Raw genomic sequence first — 26,287 nt, 5'->3', positions numbered from 1 at the left:
TATTTACACAGAAAACCTTACCAAACAAAAACACAAACATAGCCACCACCTCCAAAATCCATGGAAAGATAAGCAACTAAATACTGCATGTTTCAAACTTCACAAGTTGCTAGGGAAAAGCTATTTCGAAATAGCAGATTAGATACATCTTATCACTGACACACAAGAAAAGTGCACATGAAATTTACAAATATATCCACTGGCACATTTATTATCAGCAATTAGTAGGAATCAGTAATGATTTCTGTCACTTCAAAATGGAACCAATATGATTTTCGGATGATTTGCCACTCTTACTCAAGTTTATTCTGTCATTCATAGTAAATTAATCCCATTATGATAAAAGATTGTATTAAGCACAGAAACTGGCAAACTGTAAAAGCAATTTCAGAATGATGAACGCTAAGTGTCCACACAAAACTTATGGGATATAGGCCCATGGCTTAAGAAACACTTAGAACACAATGACACACAAGTTTTCAGAGGAATTACATGACATATAGAGGCCTTTAGTGTTAAGGTTACCTATGGAGTGAGCATTCAGATGCACAGAACAAGGTCTTTAATATCAACACACACTGCATACCAAGTCACAAGACCTTGTATTACTTACCAATGAAAAGTTGGTATTAATCCTTCCATAAATTTTGGCTTGCAATTATAGCAGCAAAACTCATTCAACCCTGCTTTTATTAACAAATAAATGTGCAAAAACAGGACAAACATATATAATATTTAAGTTTCAGTCTTAGTGCAAAACATAAACATTGTTCTCATTTAACGTAGGCAACAAGTTTAGTATGCTATTCTCACTCCATAGATATCCTCACTCCATGGCTAATTCACCAGACACTGGTTACACTGAAAACCAAAGCAGTGAAGCTTAGTGTTGTGTGTATCCTTTGAAAATGTTAAAGAGCCAGGTATAATACGTTATTTATCTCAGGCCATAAGTCAATATCCCAATACTTTATTTTGCGTATTCTGTAACTAACTATTATAAAAAGCATTTCTAGACAATATACTATCTTACATGAAGCATTATCATATATTTCAGTAGTAACACGGAAATTCTGTTCTCTGATGACAAACTGTTGTTTACAGTATCATATTAAGTACCTCCAACTATCTGCTTTTCAATATGAAAGCCACTTTAAAAGTAAAAGAACTTTATGTTTGAACATAAATTTAATAGAAGTAAATATGCACCTTAAATTAAAACAATATCTTTAGAGGCTATGTCGATGTCTACCACTACGTTACAAAATCTACAGAGGGAGAAGAAGATGAGAAATTGCATGTTTAAGAGGAAGTATGAGGACTGATACTGGTGATGTACGATTTGAGACGAAAAAAGGGATAACAGAAGAAATTGTACTGTATTGACAACTAGGGAGAAAACTTGCATCATCAACTAAAACAAATTTAAGTAATGAGAGAAGAATACGCAATTAGTCAAAAGGAGTTGAACCAGTTCTCGATTTGGGGAAGGATAAGATATTAAGTTTTGTAATAAAACTACAAAATCTAAGGAACAAAAATCAAAATGTGCACTATCCAGAGTAAGGTAACCAGAGCTTGTGTATTCCACAACACTAATTTGACAGTAAACTGCAAATGTGAAAATGAGAACTGGATTTTGAAAACATTCAAAATGGGCTGATTAAATAAATTTTACACCCCTCTGCAATCCAACAATGTCTGCAACCAGTACACTTTAGGGGAGACATTCCAATATCATATTTCATGCTGAGCTGACAACTATTTCGGAAATGGAACCACCCTATCAGACAAACCACAATTTCTATATTGTGGTCTTATTATCAAACTATAGTCACCGAGATAAAAATGAATGCTGTTACATTCAAATGCCAAGGCAGAAAATACATCTGTCATGCCCCTTACCAATCAAGCAATGAAACAAGACTCAAGCATAGTACATGAAGCATCCGACCCAAGTTATTTCCACACAAACTGTACTGAACAAGAAGAATGAGAAGTTGTAAACAGTAATTGAAGATTATATGCCATTATTACATATCAAATTGTTCTCAGAGTGTTTCCAAACTTACCATTCATTCCAGTAGAGCAGACAACTGTGCAGGTTAAAGGTTTGCTCAATAGTTCGTGTATCAGTGACAGGATATATTTAAGAATAAAAATGTATACATTTATTTAGGTTAGTCTCAGAGCAAATGGAACGTGGAAGTAATTTCACTTAGGAAAGCACAATCTCAAACCCAGCACTAGAAGCAGTTCTAATGAGGATTGCGAATAGAATTAGATAATGTGTTGTGAAAGACTGGGGGAGGTGGGGGGGGGGGGGGGGGATATAATGAACAGTTACTTAACCAAAAGACTATGTTTTGACTTAAGAGCATTCTTTATGAGGGTTGTCTTAAGATTTTACAAATGACCACTAGATGGCAATACAGAGGTGTGATATCACTATTGTTTTACAATTTGTTTTCCAACAATGGCACTTGAGTAACTGCCTGAATGGCATTTAAAGTAACTTTGGCGAGCCCATGCTTCTGTCAGCAATGAATTTCATGAAGGTTGACCACAGTACATTGTTCCAAGCAACACTGATGGTGTGTACAGTTTGACCAAGAAGGACCAATACACAGTACATTCCTGATTATTCACACATTTTTTTTAGAAAAGAAAAAACTGCACATGCCAGACCTGCAGCAGAAGACGACTGCACTGAACCCCGCATGAGAGTGCACAGATGTCTGCTGCTAAGGCTGCCACCACTCCCCATCTGTTAGACACTGGCCCGAATATGCACTTAAAAATAACTGTTATTCATGCATCTTCTCCCACACATGATGCAGGCTTTGATACACACCAAGCTGCCATAAATATGCAATACATTCCCAAATAATTGGGAATATATTGCATTTTTGTGGCATCCTGATGTGTACCAAACCCTCCATCATACATGCAATTTTGCATGAACATTTACCTCTAAAAATACCTGTTATTGGCAAATTCAGCTCGACCTGACAAACTGAGGAACAGTCTCTTGTCAACTGATTAAAGCAAATGATTAAAAGTTTTAACAGAGGGAATACAAAATCTATACATAAGATCATATTACGAGACAAAAGTTTAATATACTCATATCAACAAGAAACCAAGCAGTGATCAAATGATTCGATGTTCAAAAATGATTAAAAACCAACAAAAGTGGCTCGTTCACAAAGCACTTACAAAAATTGTCACTAGTTTCTCCAATTATGCTGTAAATGTTTTGACCATTGCTTTAGAGGACTGAAGAACCATTAATGCTGAATGGAAGGCATACTATACAACCATTTGTTTGCCACCAGTCATCAACGAAATTAGGAAAACAACCAATAAACATTTCATCATTCTTTTGTGTAAAAATGCCTGCTGTCTTATAACATGTCTGACAAATGATTACTTGACAGTGAAAAACAATGAACCACTATCTCTCCACCAGTATTCACCTCATTTGTTACCTAAAGACTTCTTTTTGTTCTATGTCAAACAAAAAACCTGTGGACTGCTATTTTCATCACCAGGAAAAACTGTTGAATCCTTCCAACACCAAATTAAATTGTTTCCAACACAGCAAAAATGTATAAATTTTGAAGGTGAATATTTTAAGAAACAATAAAAATATTTGCACCTAAAGAAAGATGAAAGAAAATCAGTTTCTGTAAAAATTTGAAAGGCAGTCCTCAGATGTCCCCTGTATTATTCTTTAGCATTTATCTTCACTACTTTAAGCAATATTCACTGTCACTTTGACAAAATATTGCTACAAAACATGGCATAAGTGGCTAAATATATACTTTTTAAGGACCAGACCTTACAAAACATAAAAAGCAGAAATACTGAAGGCCTTACAACATTAGAACCACAACATTAAGATACAAGCAAAAAAAATTATATTTACACTAAGTGTATAACAATCAAACTATCGCTATTTTTTTCCAACAATATTCCACAGCTGAAGAGTGTACTGAGACACTGGCATATGAGGAAAGTAAAGTCTATGGCCATATATTGCACATCTGCAATTAAGTGCAATGTAATAGCTCCCCTTACCCAGCATGTACTGCCGGACAACAATCTCGGGTGGAGCGCCCTGGCGATCTCTATACTTGCTGTGAAGATCTGCATACATTATCCCCAGAGGATCCAGGTCTGCCACCAAGTGGCCACGCGCCTGCAGCACATCAAACTTTGTCAGTGACATAAAAATGTGCTCACAGTGTTTCTGCCTACTGTGTACATCTTCTCTCTTGTTGCATTGCCTTTGCAGATGGTCATTATAAATAGTTAATGCACAAGTCCAGAAAATTAATGTGGAAAGTAAAATTACTGCATTAGCTGTTGCGTTGTTATGAATTAATACTTTTTACAGTTATGAAACTTTTGTTCTTGAAAATATGTTTGGTAAAAATCAACTACAAACACTGCAAAGCATGGGTTGAAAGACTTATTACTTTGATGTACTTAAAGCTGTTTTAACCACACAGCTACAATGAATATTTTTGTACAAAATCTGCACACTTCCTTCAGTTTACTGCTTCCAGCAAATAACAGCAATACAAAACAAAATAACTTGCAATTTGAATGGTATTGAAATCTTTAATCTTTTATTACTTGCACTTAATACAACTTTCCTGAAACACTGTTACTACAACACAAAATGTTACCATGCCTATTTTATATTATAGTGATACAGAAATGTGAAACACGTAATTAATAAGGACTGCATTAAATTATTAAGAAATCTTTCCTTTATTTTGACTGTATTTTTCTGTTACAATAATTTCAAACTGAAATAGATTTACATTGAGGTGACAAGAGTCATGGAACACCACCTAATAACATGTCAGTTTTGCCCTGCATAGTGCAGCAACTCCACAAGTCACGGACTCAACAATTTGTTGGATCCCCTGCGGAGATATTAAGCCATGCCACCTCTATAGCCATCTGTAGTTGTAAAAGTGTTGTTAGAGCAGGATTTTGTGCACAAACACACCTCTCGATTATATCCAATAAATGTTCAGTGGGATTTACTTCGGGTGATCTGAGTGACCAAACCGTTTGATCAAATTGTCCAGACTGTGCTTCAAACAAATTGCGAACAATTGTGGCCCGATGACATGGTGCATTGTCATCCACAAAAATTCCATTGTTGTTTGGGAACATGAAGTCTATGAATAGACAAACATGGTCATTTACAGTCAATTATAAATTCAGATGGACCAGGGGAGTCAGTCCATTCCATGTAAACACAGCCCACGGCATTATGAAACCACCACCAACTTGCAGTGTCCTGTTGACAACTTGGGTCCATGGCTTCCTGGGGTCTGCACCACACTCAAACCCTACCATCAGCTCTCACAACTGAAATGAGGACTTACACGACCAGGCCAAAGTTCCCCATTCTAGGTAAACTATATGGTCACGAGCCTGAGAGAGGCACTGCAGACGATGATTTGCTTTTAGCAAAGGCACTCACATCTGTTGTCTGCTGCCACAGCCCATTAATACTAAATTCCATTGCACTGTCCAATTGGCTACATTTGTCGTACGTCCCACATTGATTTCCACAATTATTTCACATAATGTTGCCTGTCTGTTAGCACTGACAACTATACGCCAACATTGCTGTTCTTTGTTGAAGGTTGTCTGCAACTATGTTTTATAGTTGGTGGTGACTTTAATTTACCCTTGATATGATGGTGAAAATACATGTTTAATTCTGGAGGTATGCATAAAACATCATCCGAAATTATGCTAAACACATTCTCTGAAAATTATTTTGAGCCCATGAATAGTAAATGGTTGTGGAAACACACTTGGCCTCTTAGCAACAAATATTCCTGAGTTGATGACAGGCATCAAAACAGGCAGAGGGATTAGTGGAAACTGGGCAGTCTTAGTGAGATTGAATATTATAACCCTCAAATCCTCCAAAAATAAACAAAAAATATAGCTATTCAAAAAGAGCAGATAAAAATTCACTTGACGCCTTCCTGAGAGACGATCCACTCCTCCCAAATTAACAGTATAAGTGTAGACCAGATGTTGCTTGAATTCAGAGAAATAGTATCAGCAGCAATTGAGAGCTTTATACCAAATAAATCAACAAATGATGGAGCTGACCCTCATTGGTACACAAAACGGGTCAGAACACTGTTGCAGAAACAATGTAACAAACATGCCAAATTTAAACAGACGCAAAATCCCCAAGATTGACGATCTTTTACCGAAGCTCGAAATTTAGTGCGGACTTCAATGTGACGTGCTTATAACAGTTTCCACAACAAAGCTTTGTCTCGAAACCTGGCAGAAAATCCAAAGACATTCTGGTCTTATGTGAAGTATTCTAGCGGCAAGAAACAATCACTGCCTTCTCTGCACTATAGCAATGGAGATACTATCGAAGACAGTGCTGCCAAAGCAGAGTTACTAAGCACAGCCTTCCGAAATGCCTTCACAAAAGAAGACGAAGTAAATATTCCAGAATTCGAATTGAGACAGCTGCCAACATGAGTAATGTAGAAGTAAATATCCTCCGATTAGTGAAGCAACTTAAATCACTTAATAAAAGCAAGTTTTCTGGTCCAGACTATATACCAATTAGGTTCCTTTCAGAGTATGCTGATGCAATAGGTCCATACTGAACAATCATAAACAACCGTTCACTCGACGGAAGAACTGTACCCAAAGACGGAAAAGTTGCACGGGACACACCAATATTCAAGAAAGGTGGTGGCAGTAATCCACTAAATTACAGGCCCGTGTCATTAACGTCGACATGCAGCAGGATTTTGGAACATAAATTGCGTTCGAACATTATGAATTACCTCGAAGAAAAGTGTCTTTTGACCCACAGTCAACATGGATTTAGAAAACATTTTTCTTGTGAAACACAACAAGCTCTTTACTCGTATGAAGTGTTAAATGCTATTGACAAGGGATTTCAGATCGATGCTGTATTTCTGGAGTTCCAGGAGGCTTTTGACACTGAACCACAAGCAGCTTGTAGTGAAATTGCGTTCTTGTGGAATATTATCTCAGTTATGTGACTGGATTCGTGACTTCCTGTCAGAGACGTCACCATTCATAGTAACTGAAAGACATCGAATAAAACAGAAGTGATTTATGGCATTCCCCAAGGTAGTGTTATAGGCCCTTTATTGTTCCTGATCTATATAAACGATTTGGGAGACAATCTGAGCAGCCGCCTTAGGCTGTTTGCAGATGACACTGACATTTATCGACTCAAAGTCATCAGAAGATCAAAACAAATTGCAAAATGATTTAGAAACAGTACCTGTATGGTGCAGAAACTGGCAACTGACCCTAAACAACGAAAAGTGTGAGGTCATCCACATGAGTGCTAAAAGGAATCCGTTAAACTTCGGTTACACAATAGCTCAGTCAAATCTAAAGGGCTTAAATTCAACTAAATGCCAAGGAATTACAATTACGAATAACTTAAATTGGGAGGAACACATAGAAAATGTTGTGGGGAAGCTAACAAAAAAACTGCATTTTATTGGCATGACACTTAGAAAATGTAACAAATCTACTAAGGTGACTGGCTACACTATGCTTGTCCATCTTTTAGAATACTGATGCACGCTGTGGAGTCCTTACCAGATAGTAAGTTGCAATCACCAACTTTCTCCTCCAAATGCAAAAATATTTTGTTGATACCGACCTACACAGGGAGCAAAGATCACCGTGATAAAATAGGGGAAATCAGAGCTCGTACAGAAAGATAAAGGTGTTCCTCCTTTCCGAGCGCTATATGAGATTTGAATACTAGATAATTGTGAAGGTGGTTTGATGAACCCTCTCCCAGGCCCTTAAATTGATTTGCTATCAATGTAGATGTAGGTTTTGTTTGTGGTGAGAGGTAATCCCTGAAATTTGGTATTCTTGACACACTCTTGACACTGTGGATTGCAAAATACTGAATTCCTTAACAGTTTGTGAAATGTAATGTCCCATGTGTCTAGCTCCAACTACGATTTCACATTCTAAGTCTTAATTTCTACTGTGTGACCATAAACATGGCGAAAACCTTTTCACACATATCACCCGAGTACAAATAACAGCTCCACCAAAGCACTGCCCTTTTTATACCTCATCTACATAATACTAGCACTATCTCTATACATGCATATCACTATTCCATGATTTTTGTCACCTCAGGGTATATGTTCAAAGGCAGACATCAACAGTTGCATTTCTGTACATCATTACGAAAAATATGACTCTTTAGACAGCTTACTATCCAACTTAAACCAAAAGCAGTTTAAATCTGATCCCACTGGCAATCAAATATTTCCAAAACATTGGTAATAATAGTTGTGGACGACATGCTTATTTTAGGTAAAAAATTGAACCAAATTCTAATTGAAGGTACTTTGCAGTGAAAGGCCTTATTCTTTACTTTTGTGAACTACATTTAAGAAAATATTCACTAAACAGACTTTTGAAGTTTAGTTCCAAACAAACTATTATGCTGTCATATTTTGTTGTTAGGCTTAGAAACACAACAGCACACTAGTTACTTGTCCTCAAAAACAGATAACACAAACACAGATCTCATACATAATCAACAGAAGAAGCCGCCTCACATACTTCCACATGCACAAGTCAAATGCAGCACATATCTAGGACGACTAGCAAATATATCCCAGTCATGATGTAACATATAAAAGTGTTCTAAAGTTAGAAACAAGGAAACAATGGTAAAGGACAAGGTGCACACTAACATACTATTACATTACATTAACATACTAACATAAACATGAGCTCTAAAATTACAAATGCAGCAAGAAGCATCACACACTTAAAAAGATTGCTGTTATTTTGCACAAACAGCTGGACAAATATTACGAATACATGTTCAAATGGATGCTGGTTCTTTGTACATTTACTGACTAACACAAAATCTTTAATTCTGCAATGTTAGTACGAACAAAAAACAAATTCAGAGGCTAGAATAAATTAATGTATCTTTCTTTCACACGAGGATCTGTTGTGTAATAATAATAATAATATAATCACACCTTTAATAAACACAGTATTCTGTAAGGACGCCTCTTGCAGTAAATCTGAGCAAAGATCAACAAAAGAATGGTGAAGTAAGACACAAATTCTGACAGTTAACATGTGAAACATGCATGGAGTACAATAAAGGGAACTGTCATGTTGTCACAAACTTTACACCAACATCCAAATATTTTGACCAAAAATGCCAGCTTTCATCATTTACAGGTGTATTAATCAATTTGATTATAATCTAAAGTGTAAAGGAATCATTTGATTTGTAAGTGGATTCATTCAAATAATGTTTTCTTTTATATACATGAAGTTGCAGAGTTTAATTTTGTTACTGGTTTTATTTCTGTTTTTTGACTTTACACCTCCAATCAAGCCAACTCTCAATGCTCTCTGGATGAACGCTGCGAGAAGGAAATGTCGTAAACTGACCGTACACAGGAAATATATTTTTAACAATGTGGAAAACAGATTGCTACATACAGTAAAGGAGATACATTAAGTTGCTGACTGGCACAATTAAAAGACACTTACATAAAGCTTCGGCCATAGCCTTCTTCAACAAAAGAAAAACACACACCACTCATAGGCACAAGCAAGCACACCTCATGCACACATGACCAACCAACTCCAGCACCAGCATCTAGGACTGGAATGCAACTATAACACAGAATGCAAGCAGCAATCTGGAGCGGGCGGGGAAGGGATAGTAGGGTATGGGTGGGGAGAGGGACGAACACTGCCTGGTGCAATATGCAGCGATCAGAATGCCGACAAGTGCCATTTCAGGAGGTTGTGGGGCAGGGAGGTGGGGTTGACGAGGACCATATGAAGCGGACGGGAGAGAAGATCATCTACAATATCTTGACTCAGGGCCAAGACACCCTATATCATTCCTTCACAACCTCAACACCTTCTCTCCCATTTGCTTCACAAGGTCCTCCTCAACCCAGCATGTCACCTCTCTAAATGCTGACCACCTCCTTTCTGAAGGCTCCATCTGCACCTCTGTCCACATTAAACCCACCAATCACCAACAGTACCTGCGTTCCGACAGCTGCCATCCCGTTCACACAGAAAAAGACCTCTGATACAGCCTGGCCACTGCAATAACAAGAACCCCCATGCTCAGTATGCTGAGTGTCTCACCAAGACCTTCACAGACAGGTACTATCCCCCAGGCCTAGTCTGCAAACATATCTCCCGTGTCATTTCCCATCACACCCCCATCCTCCCATCAGCCCCAAGAAACAGCCACAAAGGAGTGCCCCTTTGTCACCCAGTACCACCCCTGACTGGAACAAATGAACCACATCCTTCACCAGGGCTCTGACTATTTATTATCATGCCCTGAAACGAGGGACATCCTACTCGAGATACGTCCCACTCCTCCGAAAATGGTGTTCCACCACCCACCCAACCTCCACAACATCCTAGTCCATCCCGATGCCACTCCCAATCCCAACGCCTTGCTACAAGGCTCATACCCCTAAGGAAGACTGACATGCAAGACCAGCCCAATCCACCCACCCAGCACTTCCTATTCCAGTCCTGTCAGAGGTTACCCTATCCCATCAGGGGCCAGGTCACCTGTGAAAGCAGCTCTGTCATTTACCAGCTTTGCTGCAAACAATGCAATACCAACTGGCTGTCCACCAGGATGAACGGCCTCTGCCAAACAGGGGCCAAGAGCAAAGTAGACCAACCTGTGGCACAACATGCAGATGAACGTAACAGACTTCATTTCCATGGCTGCTTCACTATCTGAGCCATCTGGAACCTTCCCACCACCACCACCACCTTTTCTGATTGCACTGACGGGAGTTATCATTACAACACATTCTCCACTCCTGTTATTATCCCAGCCCCAACCTACGGTAACATATCGTCCCAACAGTTTCCACCCCCTCTGTCCTAACATCTCCTCCAGGTTCTTGTCTCCCACCCTGTTAATGTGCCACCCTTTGCCAATGCACCTGCCCACCTCTCTCCAATCCTCTCCTTTTTTCCTCACCCCCCTGCAACCCAAGTCTCCTGACGGAGTGCTTGTTGGCATTCTAGTGCACACTCCACCAGACAGTATTCACCTCTCTCCCCATCCAAACACTACTATTCCTTCCCCTTCCTTGTACCCTCCAGATTGCTGCTTGCATCCCACGAGATATTTGGATTCCAGCCCGAGATGCTGGTGTTGGTGGTCATGTGTGCATGAGGTGTGCTTGCTAATGTGTATGAATGGTGTGTGTTTCTCTTTTGCTGATGAAGGCTGTGACCGAAAGCTTTATGCAAGTGTCTTGATTGTGCCTGTCTGCAACGTAGTATTTCTTTTTTACGTTAAGTAGCAATTAGTCTTTTCTACATTGCTGGTACTCCTATCTGTGGTTTCCACTGTTTGACAATACAAATTTTCAGCATTTTTGGGAATATGGCATAGGTGGAAAATCAGTTTCATCAGTCCATATTACGGAAAATACTGGATTTGACATCACATACACATGGTTATTCGAAATGTATTATTAAAAAAAATGTTACACTAATGAGGTGGAAAGTGTCATATTACTGGATCAAATATGCATTTAACACCAGAGGAGGAGGAGGAGATTAGTGTTTAACGTCCCGTCGACAACGAGGTCATTAGAGACGGAGCGCAAGCTCGGGTGAGGGAAGGACGGGGAAGGAAATCGGCCGTGCCCTTTTTAAAGGAATCATCCCGGCATTTGCCTGAAGCGATTTAGGGAAATCACGGAAAACCTAAATCAGGATGGCCGGAGACGTGATTGAACCGTCGTCCTCCTGAATGCGAGTCCAGTGTGCTAACCACTGCGCCACCTCGCTCGGTTAACACCAGAAAAATGTTTGAAATTGCCTTCCTGACACTGTGTTATTCACGAAATTTGTCATAACATTATCTATTTAAAACAACTTTTTTCATGTACAAGACAGAAAGTAAGAACAAGAAGCAATTGTAAACAGTAGTTTGCTAATGTTTTGGGGCATGTAACAGGGTAGTACTGACTTCAAAGCAATGTACTGAGCAAATCTGTAGTGCCATCTCCCTTTATTATACCCCAAGGAAGCATTTCTGGAAGTCTAAAGGAGCTTATATGTTCAATTTTTCACACAGTATTTCGAAACGGACCTTGCCATAATCAGGGTTGATCTTTAATATACAGGGTGAGCCAAAAAGAACTTCACAACTTTGGAATTATATAGAAATTTAATGAAATAACTTACACAATTAGTACACGTGTCATTTTGTAGCAAACAACCTCAAGATTCACAATAAAGTGCCGTGTTATTTTGGTTCTATGTGACAGTCATTTGTGATGCAGCAAACATCACAATGGTATTCCACACTCACTGCAGCAATTCGGGCATAAATTGTGCGGTAGCAATGTAGATTCCATTTTCCAGGTCCGTTAAATTGTTTGGTAGGGGAGGAACATACACATGGTCTTTAATGAAATCCCAGAGAGAGAAATCCAATGGCATCAAGTCTGAGGAGCAGGTTGGCCATGTGATTGGCCCTTCATGGACAATCCACCAACATGGGAAGCAATTATCGAGAAAACCTTGAACTTCCACTAGGAAATGAGGTTATGCGCCATCTTGGCAGTAGTAAACTGTCCCACCTTTGTCATCTTCATCAATCTGTGGAAGTTTAAGCATATCCAGATACATATTACCAGTGATAGTACTCTCCATGAAGAAAGGCAGTAAACTTTCAATTTGCTAGGGGGGCACAAAACACATTATCTTTGTCGCTGTCATGAATGTGTTCTAGGGTTGCATGTGGATTTTTCACTGCTCCATGAAATACTGACTCATCTCTGAAGATTACTGTGTTCAGGAATGTGCCGTCATCCTCTATCTGATGCAACATTTCCACACAGAACTTCACATGAGCAATCTTATCTTTATCACTAATGTGCTGTGCCATTGTGAATCTATATTGTTCCAAGTATAAATGTCTACACAGTACTCATCAAACAGTCTTTTGTGGAATGCCAGTCTCACGAGACCCACATCTCATTGATTTTTGTAGACTGTGAGCAAAGCTCTTCCTATTCTGTTTAACATATCATCAATATGTCGGCTACCTGGTGATTTATCATGTTGTACTGAACAGCCCGTCTCAGCAAAGTTCTCGCGACAGGAGTAAACTGCAGACTCACTTCGAGGTTCTGTAGCATATTCGAATGAAAATTTACATCAAACAGTTGGAGAAGAGTTCATTTCTTGAAAACGAAACACAAAGCGAGCAAACTCCACACCAGTGAAAGTAGCCATTTTAACTGTGTGCTACGCTTGCATTCCTAGTGGCAGAATGGGGTACTGATGCACTATATGAATCAAACTTTATGTTGACTGCTACAAAATGACACACTTAGCGATTCCGTAAGTCAACTCAGTAAGTTTTGACATCATTCCAAAGTTGTAATGTCCTTTTTGGTTCACCCTGCATATGCCATCCAGATTCCAGGTAGTATGTGATAGGCTTTCCACTGACATAACACCTTTTATTGGTGAGGTCAACTCTTTATTTAAGAAATATTGAACTATTAACTTCGCTAGCCTTGTGGTAATTTTGCAGATATTCTGTGAAATAACACACACATCTAGTAACAACCTAAACACTCCTAAGGTATCACCTCTTGGTCCAACAGGATTTTTTTAAATCAATGCAGCTGGAAAAAGTTTGCGTAACAAACATGTTTCAAATGATGAGCGTTATCTGTTTCTGGATTAAGATATTAAATAAAAATTTATGATCACTGCACACGAAAGATTATGGAATTAGAACTGGTTACCATGACCAACCAATGGATGATAACCAGCTTTTACAGGGTGACCACATAAAGCTGGCCTAGAAAATAAAAACACTGACCCTGAATTGAGCTTTGTTAATGAATAGGAGAACTGTTTGTCACAGAAAATGCTGGAAACTGTGATTTAAATGCACCAATCAGTTGCTGTCATACGTCTGTGGTGGATTCTGAGCAAATTGGAATCAGGAGTTTTAGATGCTCAGTTTTTCATTTCTTAGATAAGGCTCGGTTCAGCCCGGCAGGGTATGTGACATTAGGACATGCACCATTAGGCATCAGAAATTAGAGATGAAATTACAACTGACTGCGTTCTTGACATTTTTTACATACATATCAGCTGTTGTCCCACCATTCAATAAAGCTTGAATGGCTGCACCCAAGGCTCAGCAATTAGTATGGCAATGCCCTCCACCACAGTGAATATCAATTAATTGTGAAGTTAAAAGCCTTTAGATCTAGCACTACAACTTGATACTTTAACATCATAACCACCAAGTGGAATAAATTTCACACTTTTGCTGTTACAATATAACCCCACTTTTACGTTTCTGGAATTGACATTTTCCTGCCGTTTACGACATTTTTTATCGGTCCCGTCAAATTTCATAAGCCCACAATGTTAATTTGCACCTGATTTTGCATCAACATATTTATAATTTCCCGGCAATTTACGCATTACGAAAAAATGTTTGTTGAGAAAATACGATGCTGGCATAATGTTGGCTGTCCAGTAGTGTTTGCAAATATTAAGTGGTTAAGTTTCTTAGAACCAGGGCACTCTATTCAGTGGATTTGAACAGGCAAACAAGTAAAAGTTGTAAAAATTTGTGCTGCATCTCCCATGCTCTATTTGGCGTGGTGGCTGATGGGAGTAACTAGGTTCGTTCAAATGAAGATATCACAACCATTTCCAAACTGCCTCTACTGCGCAAATGCAGTTTCGTGATTGTTGTGATCATCGTGACACCTTTGTCGAACCAAATTTAGGGTGTTTCGCCATATGAAGCACAAGTTAGCACCATCATTCATTTTGTGTTGCTCAAATGTTTTTAGTGTAAACACAGTGCCGGTTACATATTGTATTCATTCTGAGCAAAATGTGTTTTGAGAATTTATCCTCGTTCTCAAGTACAGTATTTACATATGTATTTTTTGTGGTGTTACACAAACAAACAATGTGAGTGACAGTTTGTGCGTGCGCGCAGGTAATGTGCATTCAGAACATTCCAAAATTTATATCACTAAGTTGTTCCAAAGATTAAGGATGCCATACCCAATTACTACTTTAGCAAGAGCAGGCATTTCCCCCAGGGGGAGTGACTGTTAAAACCAAGTTTTTGAAAACGGCCCTAAGTCGCATTAAGAGCAACTTGCGGCTGTTTTCAAAAACTGAATTCCATACTGACGATTGAGAATACAAGAACATGTTGAAACTGCAAATATATTTACATGAAGTTTCGAGTACAATAAAGTTTTCTCCTTAAGGAATACCTGTTAAGCTACTACTTAAAATAAAGCTTTTATTTGAATGTGTTTCCTGTGAGCTTTTCTGACATTTCAAGACAGTATATGAAACATGGCTTCATCAAAAGCCAGATACTGAAGACCAGTCAAAGTAATGGGCAACAAGAGGTGAAACTATGATACAGAAAGTGGTTACATGTGTGATTCTTGTGGTGTGGTATTCATTCATATTGGCAGATATACCATCTAAATGGAATACAACTACAAATTGATTTATGTTATTCAAGAAAAACATCTACATCCCACAAAGAAGGAAGTTCCTTTTTATCATGAAACCTACTCATACTTCTCATTGTTGATGTTATTTTTAACTCAAACACCTTTGCTCAGAACTGTTTCCACATCCACTCTATTTGCCAGATTTGGCTTCCTGCCATTACTCCTTTCCTCTCAAAGCCAAATAAATTGATGGGTGGATGAAAATTAACTTCCAGTGTTGAGACAAACTGAGGCATACTTATTCTGTACTGCCGGGAAAAAATATTTAATTAAAAATATTTAATTAATGTGTAGCAGAGTCATTGGTCTAAAGCATTGACTTACAAAGTGACCAGTAAGATAGTCTAAAAATTCTATTAAATTTTATGTTTTACTTGTCAGATCAAGACCTTTTTGAATGACCTTCAGACTTAGTGTAAAACAACAACTTTCTACTAAATAGGACACAATCAATCACACAGAAGCAACTACTCTGATCCTTGGCTTCATACAGAGTGACAGGTTTGAACCTAAACAAACGTCACTTGTTACAAGTAGAAAAGTAATTGTGACTACTACAAACAATTCATTTCGTCTTGCCCAAAGTGGAGGCAGCTGCAACTGCACCCAATAAAACAGAGCTGCTCACTTGTGTTCATAGTCCTGCTTCACAGTAAAGGTGCAAGAGAGAACCTTGTTCTCAAGATAGTTCTAGCTGAATGTTAGCAGATGAGTGCACTGAGCTCACATGGCCTCTCAGCACTATGTACTGCATTTCACCACATGAATAACAGCAAGGAGTTCTTCCAGCAAGCACATATTATCCTTCCCTCTACACTGGAAATAGCACTTTTTTTGTTTGAAAGAATGGACAGCAACAGTGTTCCACCTGTACTCTGATAATTTAATGAACATATTAAAAATGTACCTCAATGTGCAGCAACAAATTCAGCTGAATACACGAAAGCAACTTACTACCAGGTAAAGCACGATAAGGAGCAAGTAATCCCGTGAGGCAGAATTACTTGCTGTTAGAATTATTTTTTCCTGCACTTAAAACAGTACATACAACACATGCACCGATCCTCAAACAAAGACTGAAGACAATGGATGGTCTCCAGGTCCTATGCAATCCGTTATTACAAATTACCATCATTTTGCAATTTAAACAAAATTCACGATGCTAATAAGACACTTTCATTCCTGCACAGTCTCAACTCTTTCTATTGAGCAACCCTTTTAATTATTTCCACAGCACTTCATATAGTCCAACGCCTGCTCAGTCAGAATATGGTAACACTGACTGCCCATGCCCAAGCTGTGCTTGCCCCATCCCACAACCCCCAGAAATTAAATGGCAGCTTGTGCATAAGGAGAGGAAGGGCATCAGTGTTTAACGTCCCGGTGACAACAAGTTCTTAGAGACAGAGCACAAACTCAGATTAGGGAAGGAGGAAATCGTGCCCTTTCAAAGGAACCATCCTGGCATTTTCTGAAACGATTTAGGGAAATCATGGAAAACCTAAATCAGGATGGCTGGAGACGTGTGTGAACTGTTGTCCTCCCGAATGCGAGTCCAGTGTGCTAATCACTTCGCCATCTCGCTCAGTACCTTGTGCATAAATGCTAGTCAGGACACTGTCATACTGGATCATAGCCAAGAACGTCAAAACGTCAAAATAGCATTTTCTGAAATTATAGTGAAGGTAAACACTTCAATAAAATCTACAAACCAACACAAAAATGTAGTTAAAAATGTGGAAAACAACAACGATGTCATAATTTCATATTTGCAAATTATTTGAGGCCAGCATTAGTTTTATTAATTCATTAATTTTTGTAATTACACAACAGCTACAATTGTAATTCATCTGGAGGAGGAAGAAGAAAGAGCTTTCACGCAGTCACTCATTCAGCTACGCATTAGTATCTGTTCTGATCAAGCCTTTCACAAATTATTTTATTTATAGTATTTGTGTTTCTGCTATTACATGTAATAATACAATACATATTTACAGATGTGGCTATGCATTACACTACTTAACTGACCAACTGCCAGTTAAGGGAGCAGGCAATGGATTACATATAGCAGCACAACACACAGCAATCATTACTGTGTATCAGTACATTTCTCATTTCCTATGGCAATAACCAAAAGAACTGACACAGCAATAAAAGAACACATGTGCAAATCTCTCACAGCAGCTGTAACTTGAGTCTAGTGGCATACCTGGTATGAACGGATGATCGCCTGTACAGCCAAGTGGTCATCAATTATCTTTTCATTAACTTGTCCATCAAGAGCAGGCAATGATGCTCCCAAATAAGGAGCAAGACTTGTAATGGGAACCTGGTTCTTCCCTGGAGGAGCTAGTGAAGGCGGAGGCTGGTATGCTTGGCCTGGTGCAGCACCCGCTGAGCTGCTTCGGAAAAATGTGTCCCATGACTGAAAATATTAAAGACGCTTCATTTTCGATAATCATTTAGAACAGAGACAAAGATTTTCAACAATAATATCCAATCAAAATAAACAAAAAATAAAACAACGCTAAGGAAAAGAGAGACAGCATTTAATACGTTTTTATGCATGCCAATGCATTGGTGCTTGACCCTGGAGGTATCAGTTTCAAATATTTGTGGCAGATAGATTTTCAAAGCCAGAATTTCACTACAAGCGGGAAACTGCCAGAGGCAACCACTTACTAATCACTAGACTGTGAACCAATAAAATATAGATGTGTTCATGCCAATGACTGATTTGAAGACCACAGCAGTGTACCCTTTGTTTCGGCCAATTTTTGAACTGATTTATGTAGCCAATTACAAGAGAACTTACGATTTAAAATGGGCCCTGAAGAACGGTGCAACTTCACTTCTCAAATACATATGTAACTGCTAGAACTAAAAGAAGCAACTAACCAAAAATAGTTCTAATACTGACTGAGAATTAAACCATAAACCTTTGAATACACACTCAAGACACTTCTCCACTGAGATATATTGTGGGTCAGTGTTATTAATTATTTCCCAGTTATTAGAAATTTCCTCGCTATATATTCACAACAAATGCACACAAAGCATCTCTAGGGGGCTCTGAGAGGAGTAAAGCTGGCAATGGTAGATCTAAGCTGTGTGCAGAATGTGCAAGGTTTGTGACCTGGTACTCAACAACTGAATACACATGTCATGACAGATCTTTGTACGCAATTGTTCATTTCTAATATGTATGTTGTGCCACACATCCATCATGTTTCAGATTTCCAAACTCTGTTTCAGTATTTCCTGGTGTCTAATAGTCACAGCCTACCACTCAACTCAACTCCTATTAAAAACTGTCCCATAACACTGCACAGACACGGACCGATGTTTATTAAACCCTTAAACTCAACTATGTTACATGCAACAGAGAAGGAAACAAAACATAAACAGTAAATATACAAAGACTGTAGAGCAAGTTGTGCAAGTGGAACTTCTGAGCGTATATAATTCCGCAGTAGCTCTCAACTCAAACATCCGGCAGTGTAAAGTACTTTAGCCACGAGGAATTACAAAATAGTAGGAAATTTGAGTATCCCTGAAACACTTGCAGAATAGCAGTGTATTTTGGAAAAAATGAGATGAATGGACACTGTAGCCTAAACCATGCAATGCTTGTCACAAAAATTACCCTGAAAGTATAAAACATTCAATCTAATAATATACAACTTTAAACTAATGGTCAAAATCTAAAACAACATTCATTCCACTCATTATTGAATCAGATAACTTTCCTACAGGAGAGTACACAGAAAGAAGTGGCATCAAAATAGGTATTAACGAAAAAATTAAAGAAACATCTCAGTCTTACTAAAATAATTACAAAAAAATAAATAAAAAATAAAGAAGCCGTACAAGAGACAGACAGAATAAACAACATTCTCACAAATGTTCAAAAAACACATTCACCCAAAGACAAATTATTGTGCCATGCATACTCTGCGACACCTCTCCCCAAAAGCTCCATTAACGAAATCAATAACACATTACATAAATGCCCTTTCCCTTCCCCATTTCACAATTTTTATACGAAGTTAATGATTAACAACAAAACTGGAGGCTTATATTAAACGTTACCACAAGACTTGTCAACTTCTAGTAACCTCGGCCCCCACCCCAATTTTGCCCATACTACTAATTACAACACCCCCTCCCTTCCCCTATCCCTTACTAAAAAAAGACCCATACTGAATTCTCACAGAGACCCACCTTATAAAACACAAAAATCACACACACTGCTTCAAACAAAATTCAAAATTAAATTTAAAAATCTCAAACCATGTAGGTATCCTTCCTAACTGATCACAAGTGATTGTGCCAGCAACACTTCATTAACCCACTACTAGTCCTAGGTTTAAGATCTGCTGGGTTCCCACAGTTAACTCATTTGATTTTACCCAAACAAGCTGCAAGGTTTCAAAACATCCATTGATTCTTTTTGTCACTGCATACACTCATAACAGACTGAAACGTGGAAACTAACAGTTTCCTCTTTCTGAATCTGTGGCAGAAGAAAGGGGACTAACATGACAAATTCCACTATTAGCAACAGGATCAAAAATGACAATGCCTAATAAATTTTATACTCCATTTATGCAAAACCAACATGTCACAAAATACAAACCAACCACAAAAATCAGATGCCTATGATGGCTCTCACATAACTGGCATCTAGATAACAAATACATTGCAGATTACTTGATATTTGACACCACACTTCAAGGTATTCACAGGTGTCTGGATCGTTCACTAGATGTAAAATATGACTAATGGAAGAACAAATTTTAATTAAATGAAATCTGAAAACAAGGCAGAATCTTAATGTAGTCACATAGAACAGGCTACATAGATGTAATTATACAGATCAAACAGAACATCCAGGATGGTATACAATCTTTCGTGAGTGATATCAGGGACACTAAAAGCTCAAAATCTGATAAATACAGTCTTATACGACAGTAAAAATATTGAAAGATAAAATTAGCTGATGCAGTGCACATCACAGAATAAAATCCACTGAAATTAAGTAATGACCTGTAACAGTGGAGACAGCCATGGGTTAAGATAAAAACACTGACACAAGACAAGAGATAAGGAACTGTGACACAATTAAATTACTTTAATCCAATATTAAAACAGGCAGACACTTTATGTGATAACACTAGTTACAATTTTTAAAAAGGTTCAGTGTAAATTAATGATAGGAAAACTATCCAGCATGGCCAGTTCATGAGATTAAAGACATCAGTAGCATGCACACAGACTGATACAGTCTATAGCATGGAGGGGATGCAAGCCTCAAGAAATGACCCCATGGATGACATCAATTACATTAAACCATTAGCACAAAAAAAACCAACAAACTAACTGAATCTTCAAGGGGCTGTGGTTGTTACTAGTGCCTTAGTATTAATAACTTGAAAATGTCAGACCACACAGGAAAACAAGGATTCTAACAATGGAAGAATAAGACAATGACAGCATATTCACTCGCACCACCAAAGTTCAAACAAATGCTGCCTTTCAACAGCCATGCCTGACACTACACTATATTTCAGTTCAATCACCTCATACTTTTTTAAAAAATAAAAATGCTACTTGCTCGTAACCCAGAACACAATACAAAATATTATCTCCCTATTCAATGGATTGCTGTCTCCACTAGACCTATAAATGTCTACAAAACAAGGCAATCTAAACAACCACCAACAAGAACTAAATGAGATATTGTAAACAACACACACAACCGACATCTACATTGGAAATATACAAACCATTTTTTTTCCCCAGATGCCATCCAAGTAACATATAATGTCATACTTCAAAGATAATATGGATTGTTCACCTTGATCCCTAGACCCCAATAATGGCTACAAGACAGTCACAAATATGTATTGAGAATATAAGGACACAAACTACAAGTGCATCTGCAGTCAGCTTGTAATTCAGAGATAAAAGAGATGTGATGGATGTCAATCAAGTTTCCTACCAAATAACACTGGAAAAGCAGTGGCCAGTAGCCTAAATTTAAAACCAAGGCATGGCAGATGAAATTGTAATGTCATACAGCTCAATACAGGTACACTATTCACTATTACTGCCAAGAAGGAAAGCAGTAACTGTATTAAAACCACAGAGTAATTTAAACAAAATAGGGAACTGTGAAATAACCACAAGTAGACCTACCATTAACAAAAGTAAACTATAACTTTCTACAATATTTCGTGGTTAATGTTATGCAGTGGAACCCCTTGCTTACTTTTTAGCTTATTTATGATATATCCTCAAAATAGTCATTGGAGAGTGGACCCCTATGTAATATGTGTTTCCTGAATTTACCTTACAGTTTTGGTTGTTATGATGAAAATTGCATTAAATAAGGCAAATTGCAATTACACATAAACTAAACACATTAGTTTACATGAAAGGTCAACCTGTTACTACAACCTTCACTTGGCATTCACTTCTGTTGGCTTCAACCCACAACCAAATTATTCTTTCACTCTAACTTAGACCTTGGGCTATGCTACTGATCACAGCCTGTCACCACACCCAAGACTTCAAACAGGAGATACATCATCACACTTTAGCCCAGTTTGCTATAACATTCAAGAAGTTTCTTTTACTTCACTCACAGGAGAGGTTTACTGAAACAGCCATGGAGACACCACACAACCATAGGTAATCACTGTGACAGTGGACAATGTGGAAGTGGAGATTAAAGAATGTGAGCTCAGGGTAATGAAAGCTATGCTAATAACTAAAGTGTGCAAGTACCTACAACCAGGAAACAGACTAAAAGCAAATAGTAATATTTGCCAGAAATAAAACAGACAATGCTGCCTTTCTACCAGCACATATGTAACAAGAAGGTTTCCTTGAACTTTGAAGAATAAGACTGATAAACTTATGAAAAAAGATCAATTTTAAATGCTGATCACAAAAAGGCAACAGAGCTTAATTAAATTAAAAAATATAATTTTTATACGATTAAAAAACTAAGCTGGCTGACAGTTATTCAACATAAAATAGTTTGCAACAATTTCAAATCAATCAAAACAATAAGATAACACAATAAAAACAACTAATAGAGGGCTACAGATGCAGGAGTAAAACCCACCAAGTCCATGTGTCACTAAAGATTAGAAGTATCAACAATACTTTCGTCTGAGAAAATTACATACTAGAAAGAACAGCTGTAAGCACATGCGAAGGGAACAGTAATTGTCAAAATGTAATGCTGCCCCCCATCTTGATTAACAAGACATGAAGCACGAAAATTGCAGGAAATAAAACAGAATGAAATGCGGGTCTCAGATAATGTTAGTACGACTGTGCTGGATGAACTTTAACACAAAATATTCTGAAATAAGGGTAGCGTTTCTTAATATAAAATTGTTTCCAGCCTACAAGAGAGGTGAATATAGACGGGTAATACAATAAATAAAATCGAACTTCTTTAGTCTGAAAATTAAATGGTACTACTCACCACATGAACACTTTTTGGGTCAGCCAACCAAGCATTGTACATTTCTTCCACATATGCCGACGAACTGCCATTGAGAAAAGGTTCTGCTGCTACAGATGCGCTGTAATTTCGGGTACTGGTAACTGATAGTGAGGTGGTGGCACTTCCTGATCGCAATAACCATGCTGCAAATCGTTCAGGTCCTGCAGCGTGTGGAATTAATGGTGTAAGTGGTAACAGATTTGTTAATACTGATCTTGCACGATGCATCTTGGGTTGCCTGTAACACGCAAAACCGGAGATGTTATGATTTTCGAGTACGGGGAAATAGTAACACAAATTAAAGCGACGCGTTTGGGAAGTTACCCTACGGGTACCCGAGGGTCTCTAATCCAATTCCTCTACAATAACACGGACGAAAAGCATTGAGCACTACACCCAAGTCAAAAACACAGTATTTTACGAATCAACTGTGATATATAAATAGATGACATTGACTTACGAAAATCTTGATACACTGATTCTTAGCTTACTATTTCACTCTTTACCACAAGTTCTTTATCACTTGTCCATCGCAAAATTTCACACGCACTTCAAAGTAAATGTTGTTATAACAATTGTACTGGCATACTTGTGTTGTTACGATCGATAAAATTGGCGCAACCTCTTGCGCAACTTATAACTTTAGTATATTAGCGAACTGTTACAAAATTGAGGTAAAAAGAACACAAGAGCCTTAGAAAGTGGTTCAGAACTGAAACTTGTCCAAACGTTCTCCCATTACGTATTTTTACCTTAATGTTCCTAGGTGTTATCTCCGCACGAACCTCACCGCAACTCACCACCAGCTACCATTTGTAGCACCTCAGGCTAGGCAACCTAAACAGTGCAGTATTGAGTTGTGTCACTTTTCAACTTTGCATTTGTTTATGGACACAAATTATCAAGTAAAAAGAATAATTTTACTATTGAAAACGGCAAATAAAAACAGGAACAGTCTATAAAATATTACAATAACATAAAGATTCGTAAACTGGTATATTTGTCACAACGGTAAAACTTTGTGCTTGCAATGTTGGTGACGCTGGCTTTGATAATTAGAACTCCACTCTCAGCGTAATTAAACGTGTTTTAGAAGGTGCGAAAAATGTACAATAGCCTTGTGGCACACAATATAGCTTTCGCCATATAATTAACAGCGTTAAATAAAAAATATGTTAGGAAAATATGAAGAAAGTCTTCATGTTTAGTATTTTATCTGTCTTCAGCAATTGTGCCGGTATTTATCGAAATAATCAGCAACCAGCTGCATAGAAAGAAATTTTATTTCCTTAACCGGTTTCAAGTACTTAGTGCTCTTCTTCAGAAGGCTATAAGGTTTCCTTTATACAACTGGATGCTGATTATTTCTATAGAAATCGTTATAGATACTGTAGTATAGGTTTAAACTCTTCTTTTCTTTTCGCAAAGTGACGTACGGTAACTAACGACAGTTAAAGGTGATTATTACTCCATTACTTAGAAAAGACACGTTTAAAACGAGTGAGTCGTTTCGGTTCCACATGAAACTTAAAGGACATTAGTTGAAAGCCTAAAGTTCTTTTCTCTCATTACAGATCAGCTGTTTAACTGTGTATGACTGAAGCGACGAAGTTGAATTAATCAGTCACTTACGGGTCAAATCTTGAGGAGAACTTTACATTAGCGAGAACACTATACGTATTTGACACCGCAGTACTTGTATACCGGTATTTACAGAATACATTACTAATCCTCAAAATAATGGTACAATTTACATGATTAATCGTAGTGATATACATGACGACGACATTTGCGCTCATTTTGCTTGAGTACGGTAATTGATTCGAATGCACGGAGCAGCTGGAAACGGACTCCTAATATCGGCCCTAAAATCGATGGCGAACTATGACCAGTGCTTAAAAGAATTTCAAGTACTTAGTGCTCTTCTTCAGAGGGTTATGAAGTTTTCTTCATACAACTGACAGTGGAGAGTCTTGTCACCTGGCTTCACTCCTTTGTTAAAGACAAAGCTTTCACTTGGGCTACTGAATATCTTTATTTTTGCTCTAGTCTCTGTTTTTGGCATTCAGATTATATTTATTACTTTAGCACATATAGCAACTTCTCGCAGCACAGTGTTTAATTCCTGCCGATTTATGGTGTCAAAGGCTTGTTCGGTATCGACAATAGTTAGTGCAGATCTACATCATGTTCAAAGAACCTTTCCATCATTTGTCTGATTACAAATATTTGGTCAGTTGTTTCTCTGTCTGGTAGAAAACCACGGTGATATTTCCCAAGTATTCTTATGAGCACTTTTGTATCCTTTCATTTAATACACTTGTGAAGATGGTGGTGGTGGTGGTTGTTGGGATGTTTAAGGGGGACTAAACAGCGAAGGTCATCAGTCCCCCATTCCAAAATCAGGCGAGCCGAAAATCGACGGAGCAGGTAAAAACCAAAGGGGGAGGAGACGTCCCCCCCAGACGCTAAAAGAACACAAATGCAGCAACAAACACTACAGACAAGAACAGGACAGAGGAACACCAGACAGAAAGAAACAGAAGAAAGGAAGATGGCCAGAGACTGGTTGACTGACCACGAGAATAAAAAAGGGAAAGAGTCAACCATCTCACGGCACACCAGAACAGCAACAAACACAAGGACAAAAGACACAGAAAGGGAAAGGTGCAGGACCCCCCTAAATCGAACCATAAAACGGACTACCACGGATAAAATTTAAAACGGCATCAGCCATGGAGGCATCGTCGGATAAAACCAAAGCCAAAGTGCCCGGGAGATTAAAAGATTGCCGGAGTGTGCGCAGTCGAGGACACTCCAGCAAAATGTGGCCGACCATCATCCGGGACCCACACCGACACAGGGGGGGATCCTCCTGACGCAACAGATGACCGTGCGTCAGGTACGTATGGCCGATGCGCAGCCGACACAGGACCACCGAGTCCCTGCGAGAAGCCCGCAGGGAGGAACGCCACACAGCGGTCGTCTCCTTAACAGCCCGTAGCTTATTCGGGGATGTCAGGCCACGCCACTCATCAGCCCACACCCCAAGCACCTTACGGCGCAACACCAGCTGCAGGTCGCGAGCTGTGAGGCCGATCTCCAAAGCTGGGGCGTC

General features: G+C 38.5%; 1 protein-coding gene across 5 annotated transcripts in view; it reads right to left on the bottom strand.

Annotated features, from left to right (window-relative positions):
- The window catches only part of LOC126419295 (2-oxoglutarate dehydrogenase complex component E1-like), a 135,005-nt gene extending 110,999 nt beyond the window's left edge, over positions 1 to 24,006 (bottom strand). For 4 of the 5 annotated variants that reach the window (XM_050086463.1, XM_050086467.1, XM_050086465.1 and 1 more), the window contains exons 1-3: positions 23,922 to 24,006; positions 23,149 to 23,407; positions 17,854 to 18,069 (exon numbers count right to left, since the gene is read on the bottom strand). In XM_050086463.1, the coding sequence (XP_049942420.1) occupies positions 17,854 to 18,069; positions 23,149 to 23,397 (465 nt within the window). In that variant the 5' untranslated portion in view covers positions 23,398 to 23,407; positions 23,922 to 24,006. Of the gene's footprint in view, positions 1 to 4,083; positions 4,205 to 17,853; positions 18,070 to 23,148; positions 23,408 to 23,921 lie in introns of all 5 variants that reach the window. The other variant, XM_050086464.1, reaches the window with a different exon arrangement.
- Positions 24,007 to 26,287: the final 2,281 nt, after the last annotated feature.

This window comes from Schistocerca serialis, chromosome 9 (genome assembly GCF_023864345.2).
Source record: "Schistocerca serialis cubense isolate TAMUIC-IGC-003099 chromosome 9, iqSchSeri2.2, whole genome shotgun sequence".
In the NCBI taxonomy this organism is placed as follows: Eukaryota; Metazoa; Arthropoda; class Insecta; order Orthoptera; family Acrididae; genus Schistocerca; species Schistocerca serialis.
This window is presented reverse-complemented; position numbering and strand designations above follow the sequence as displayed.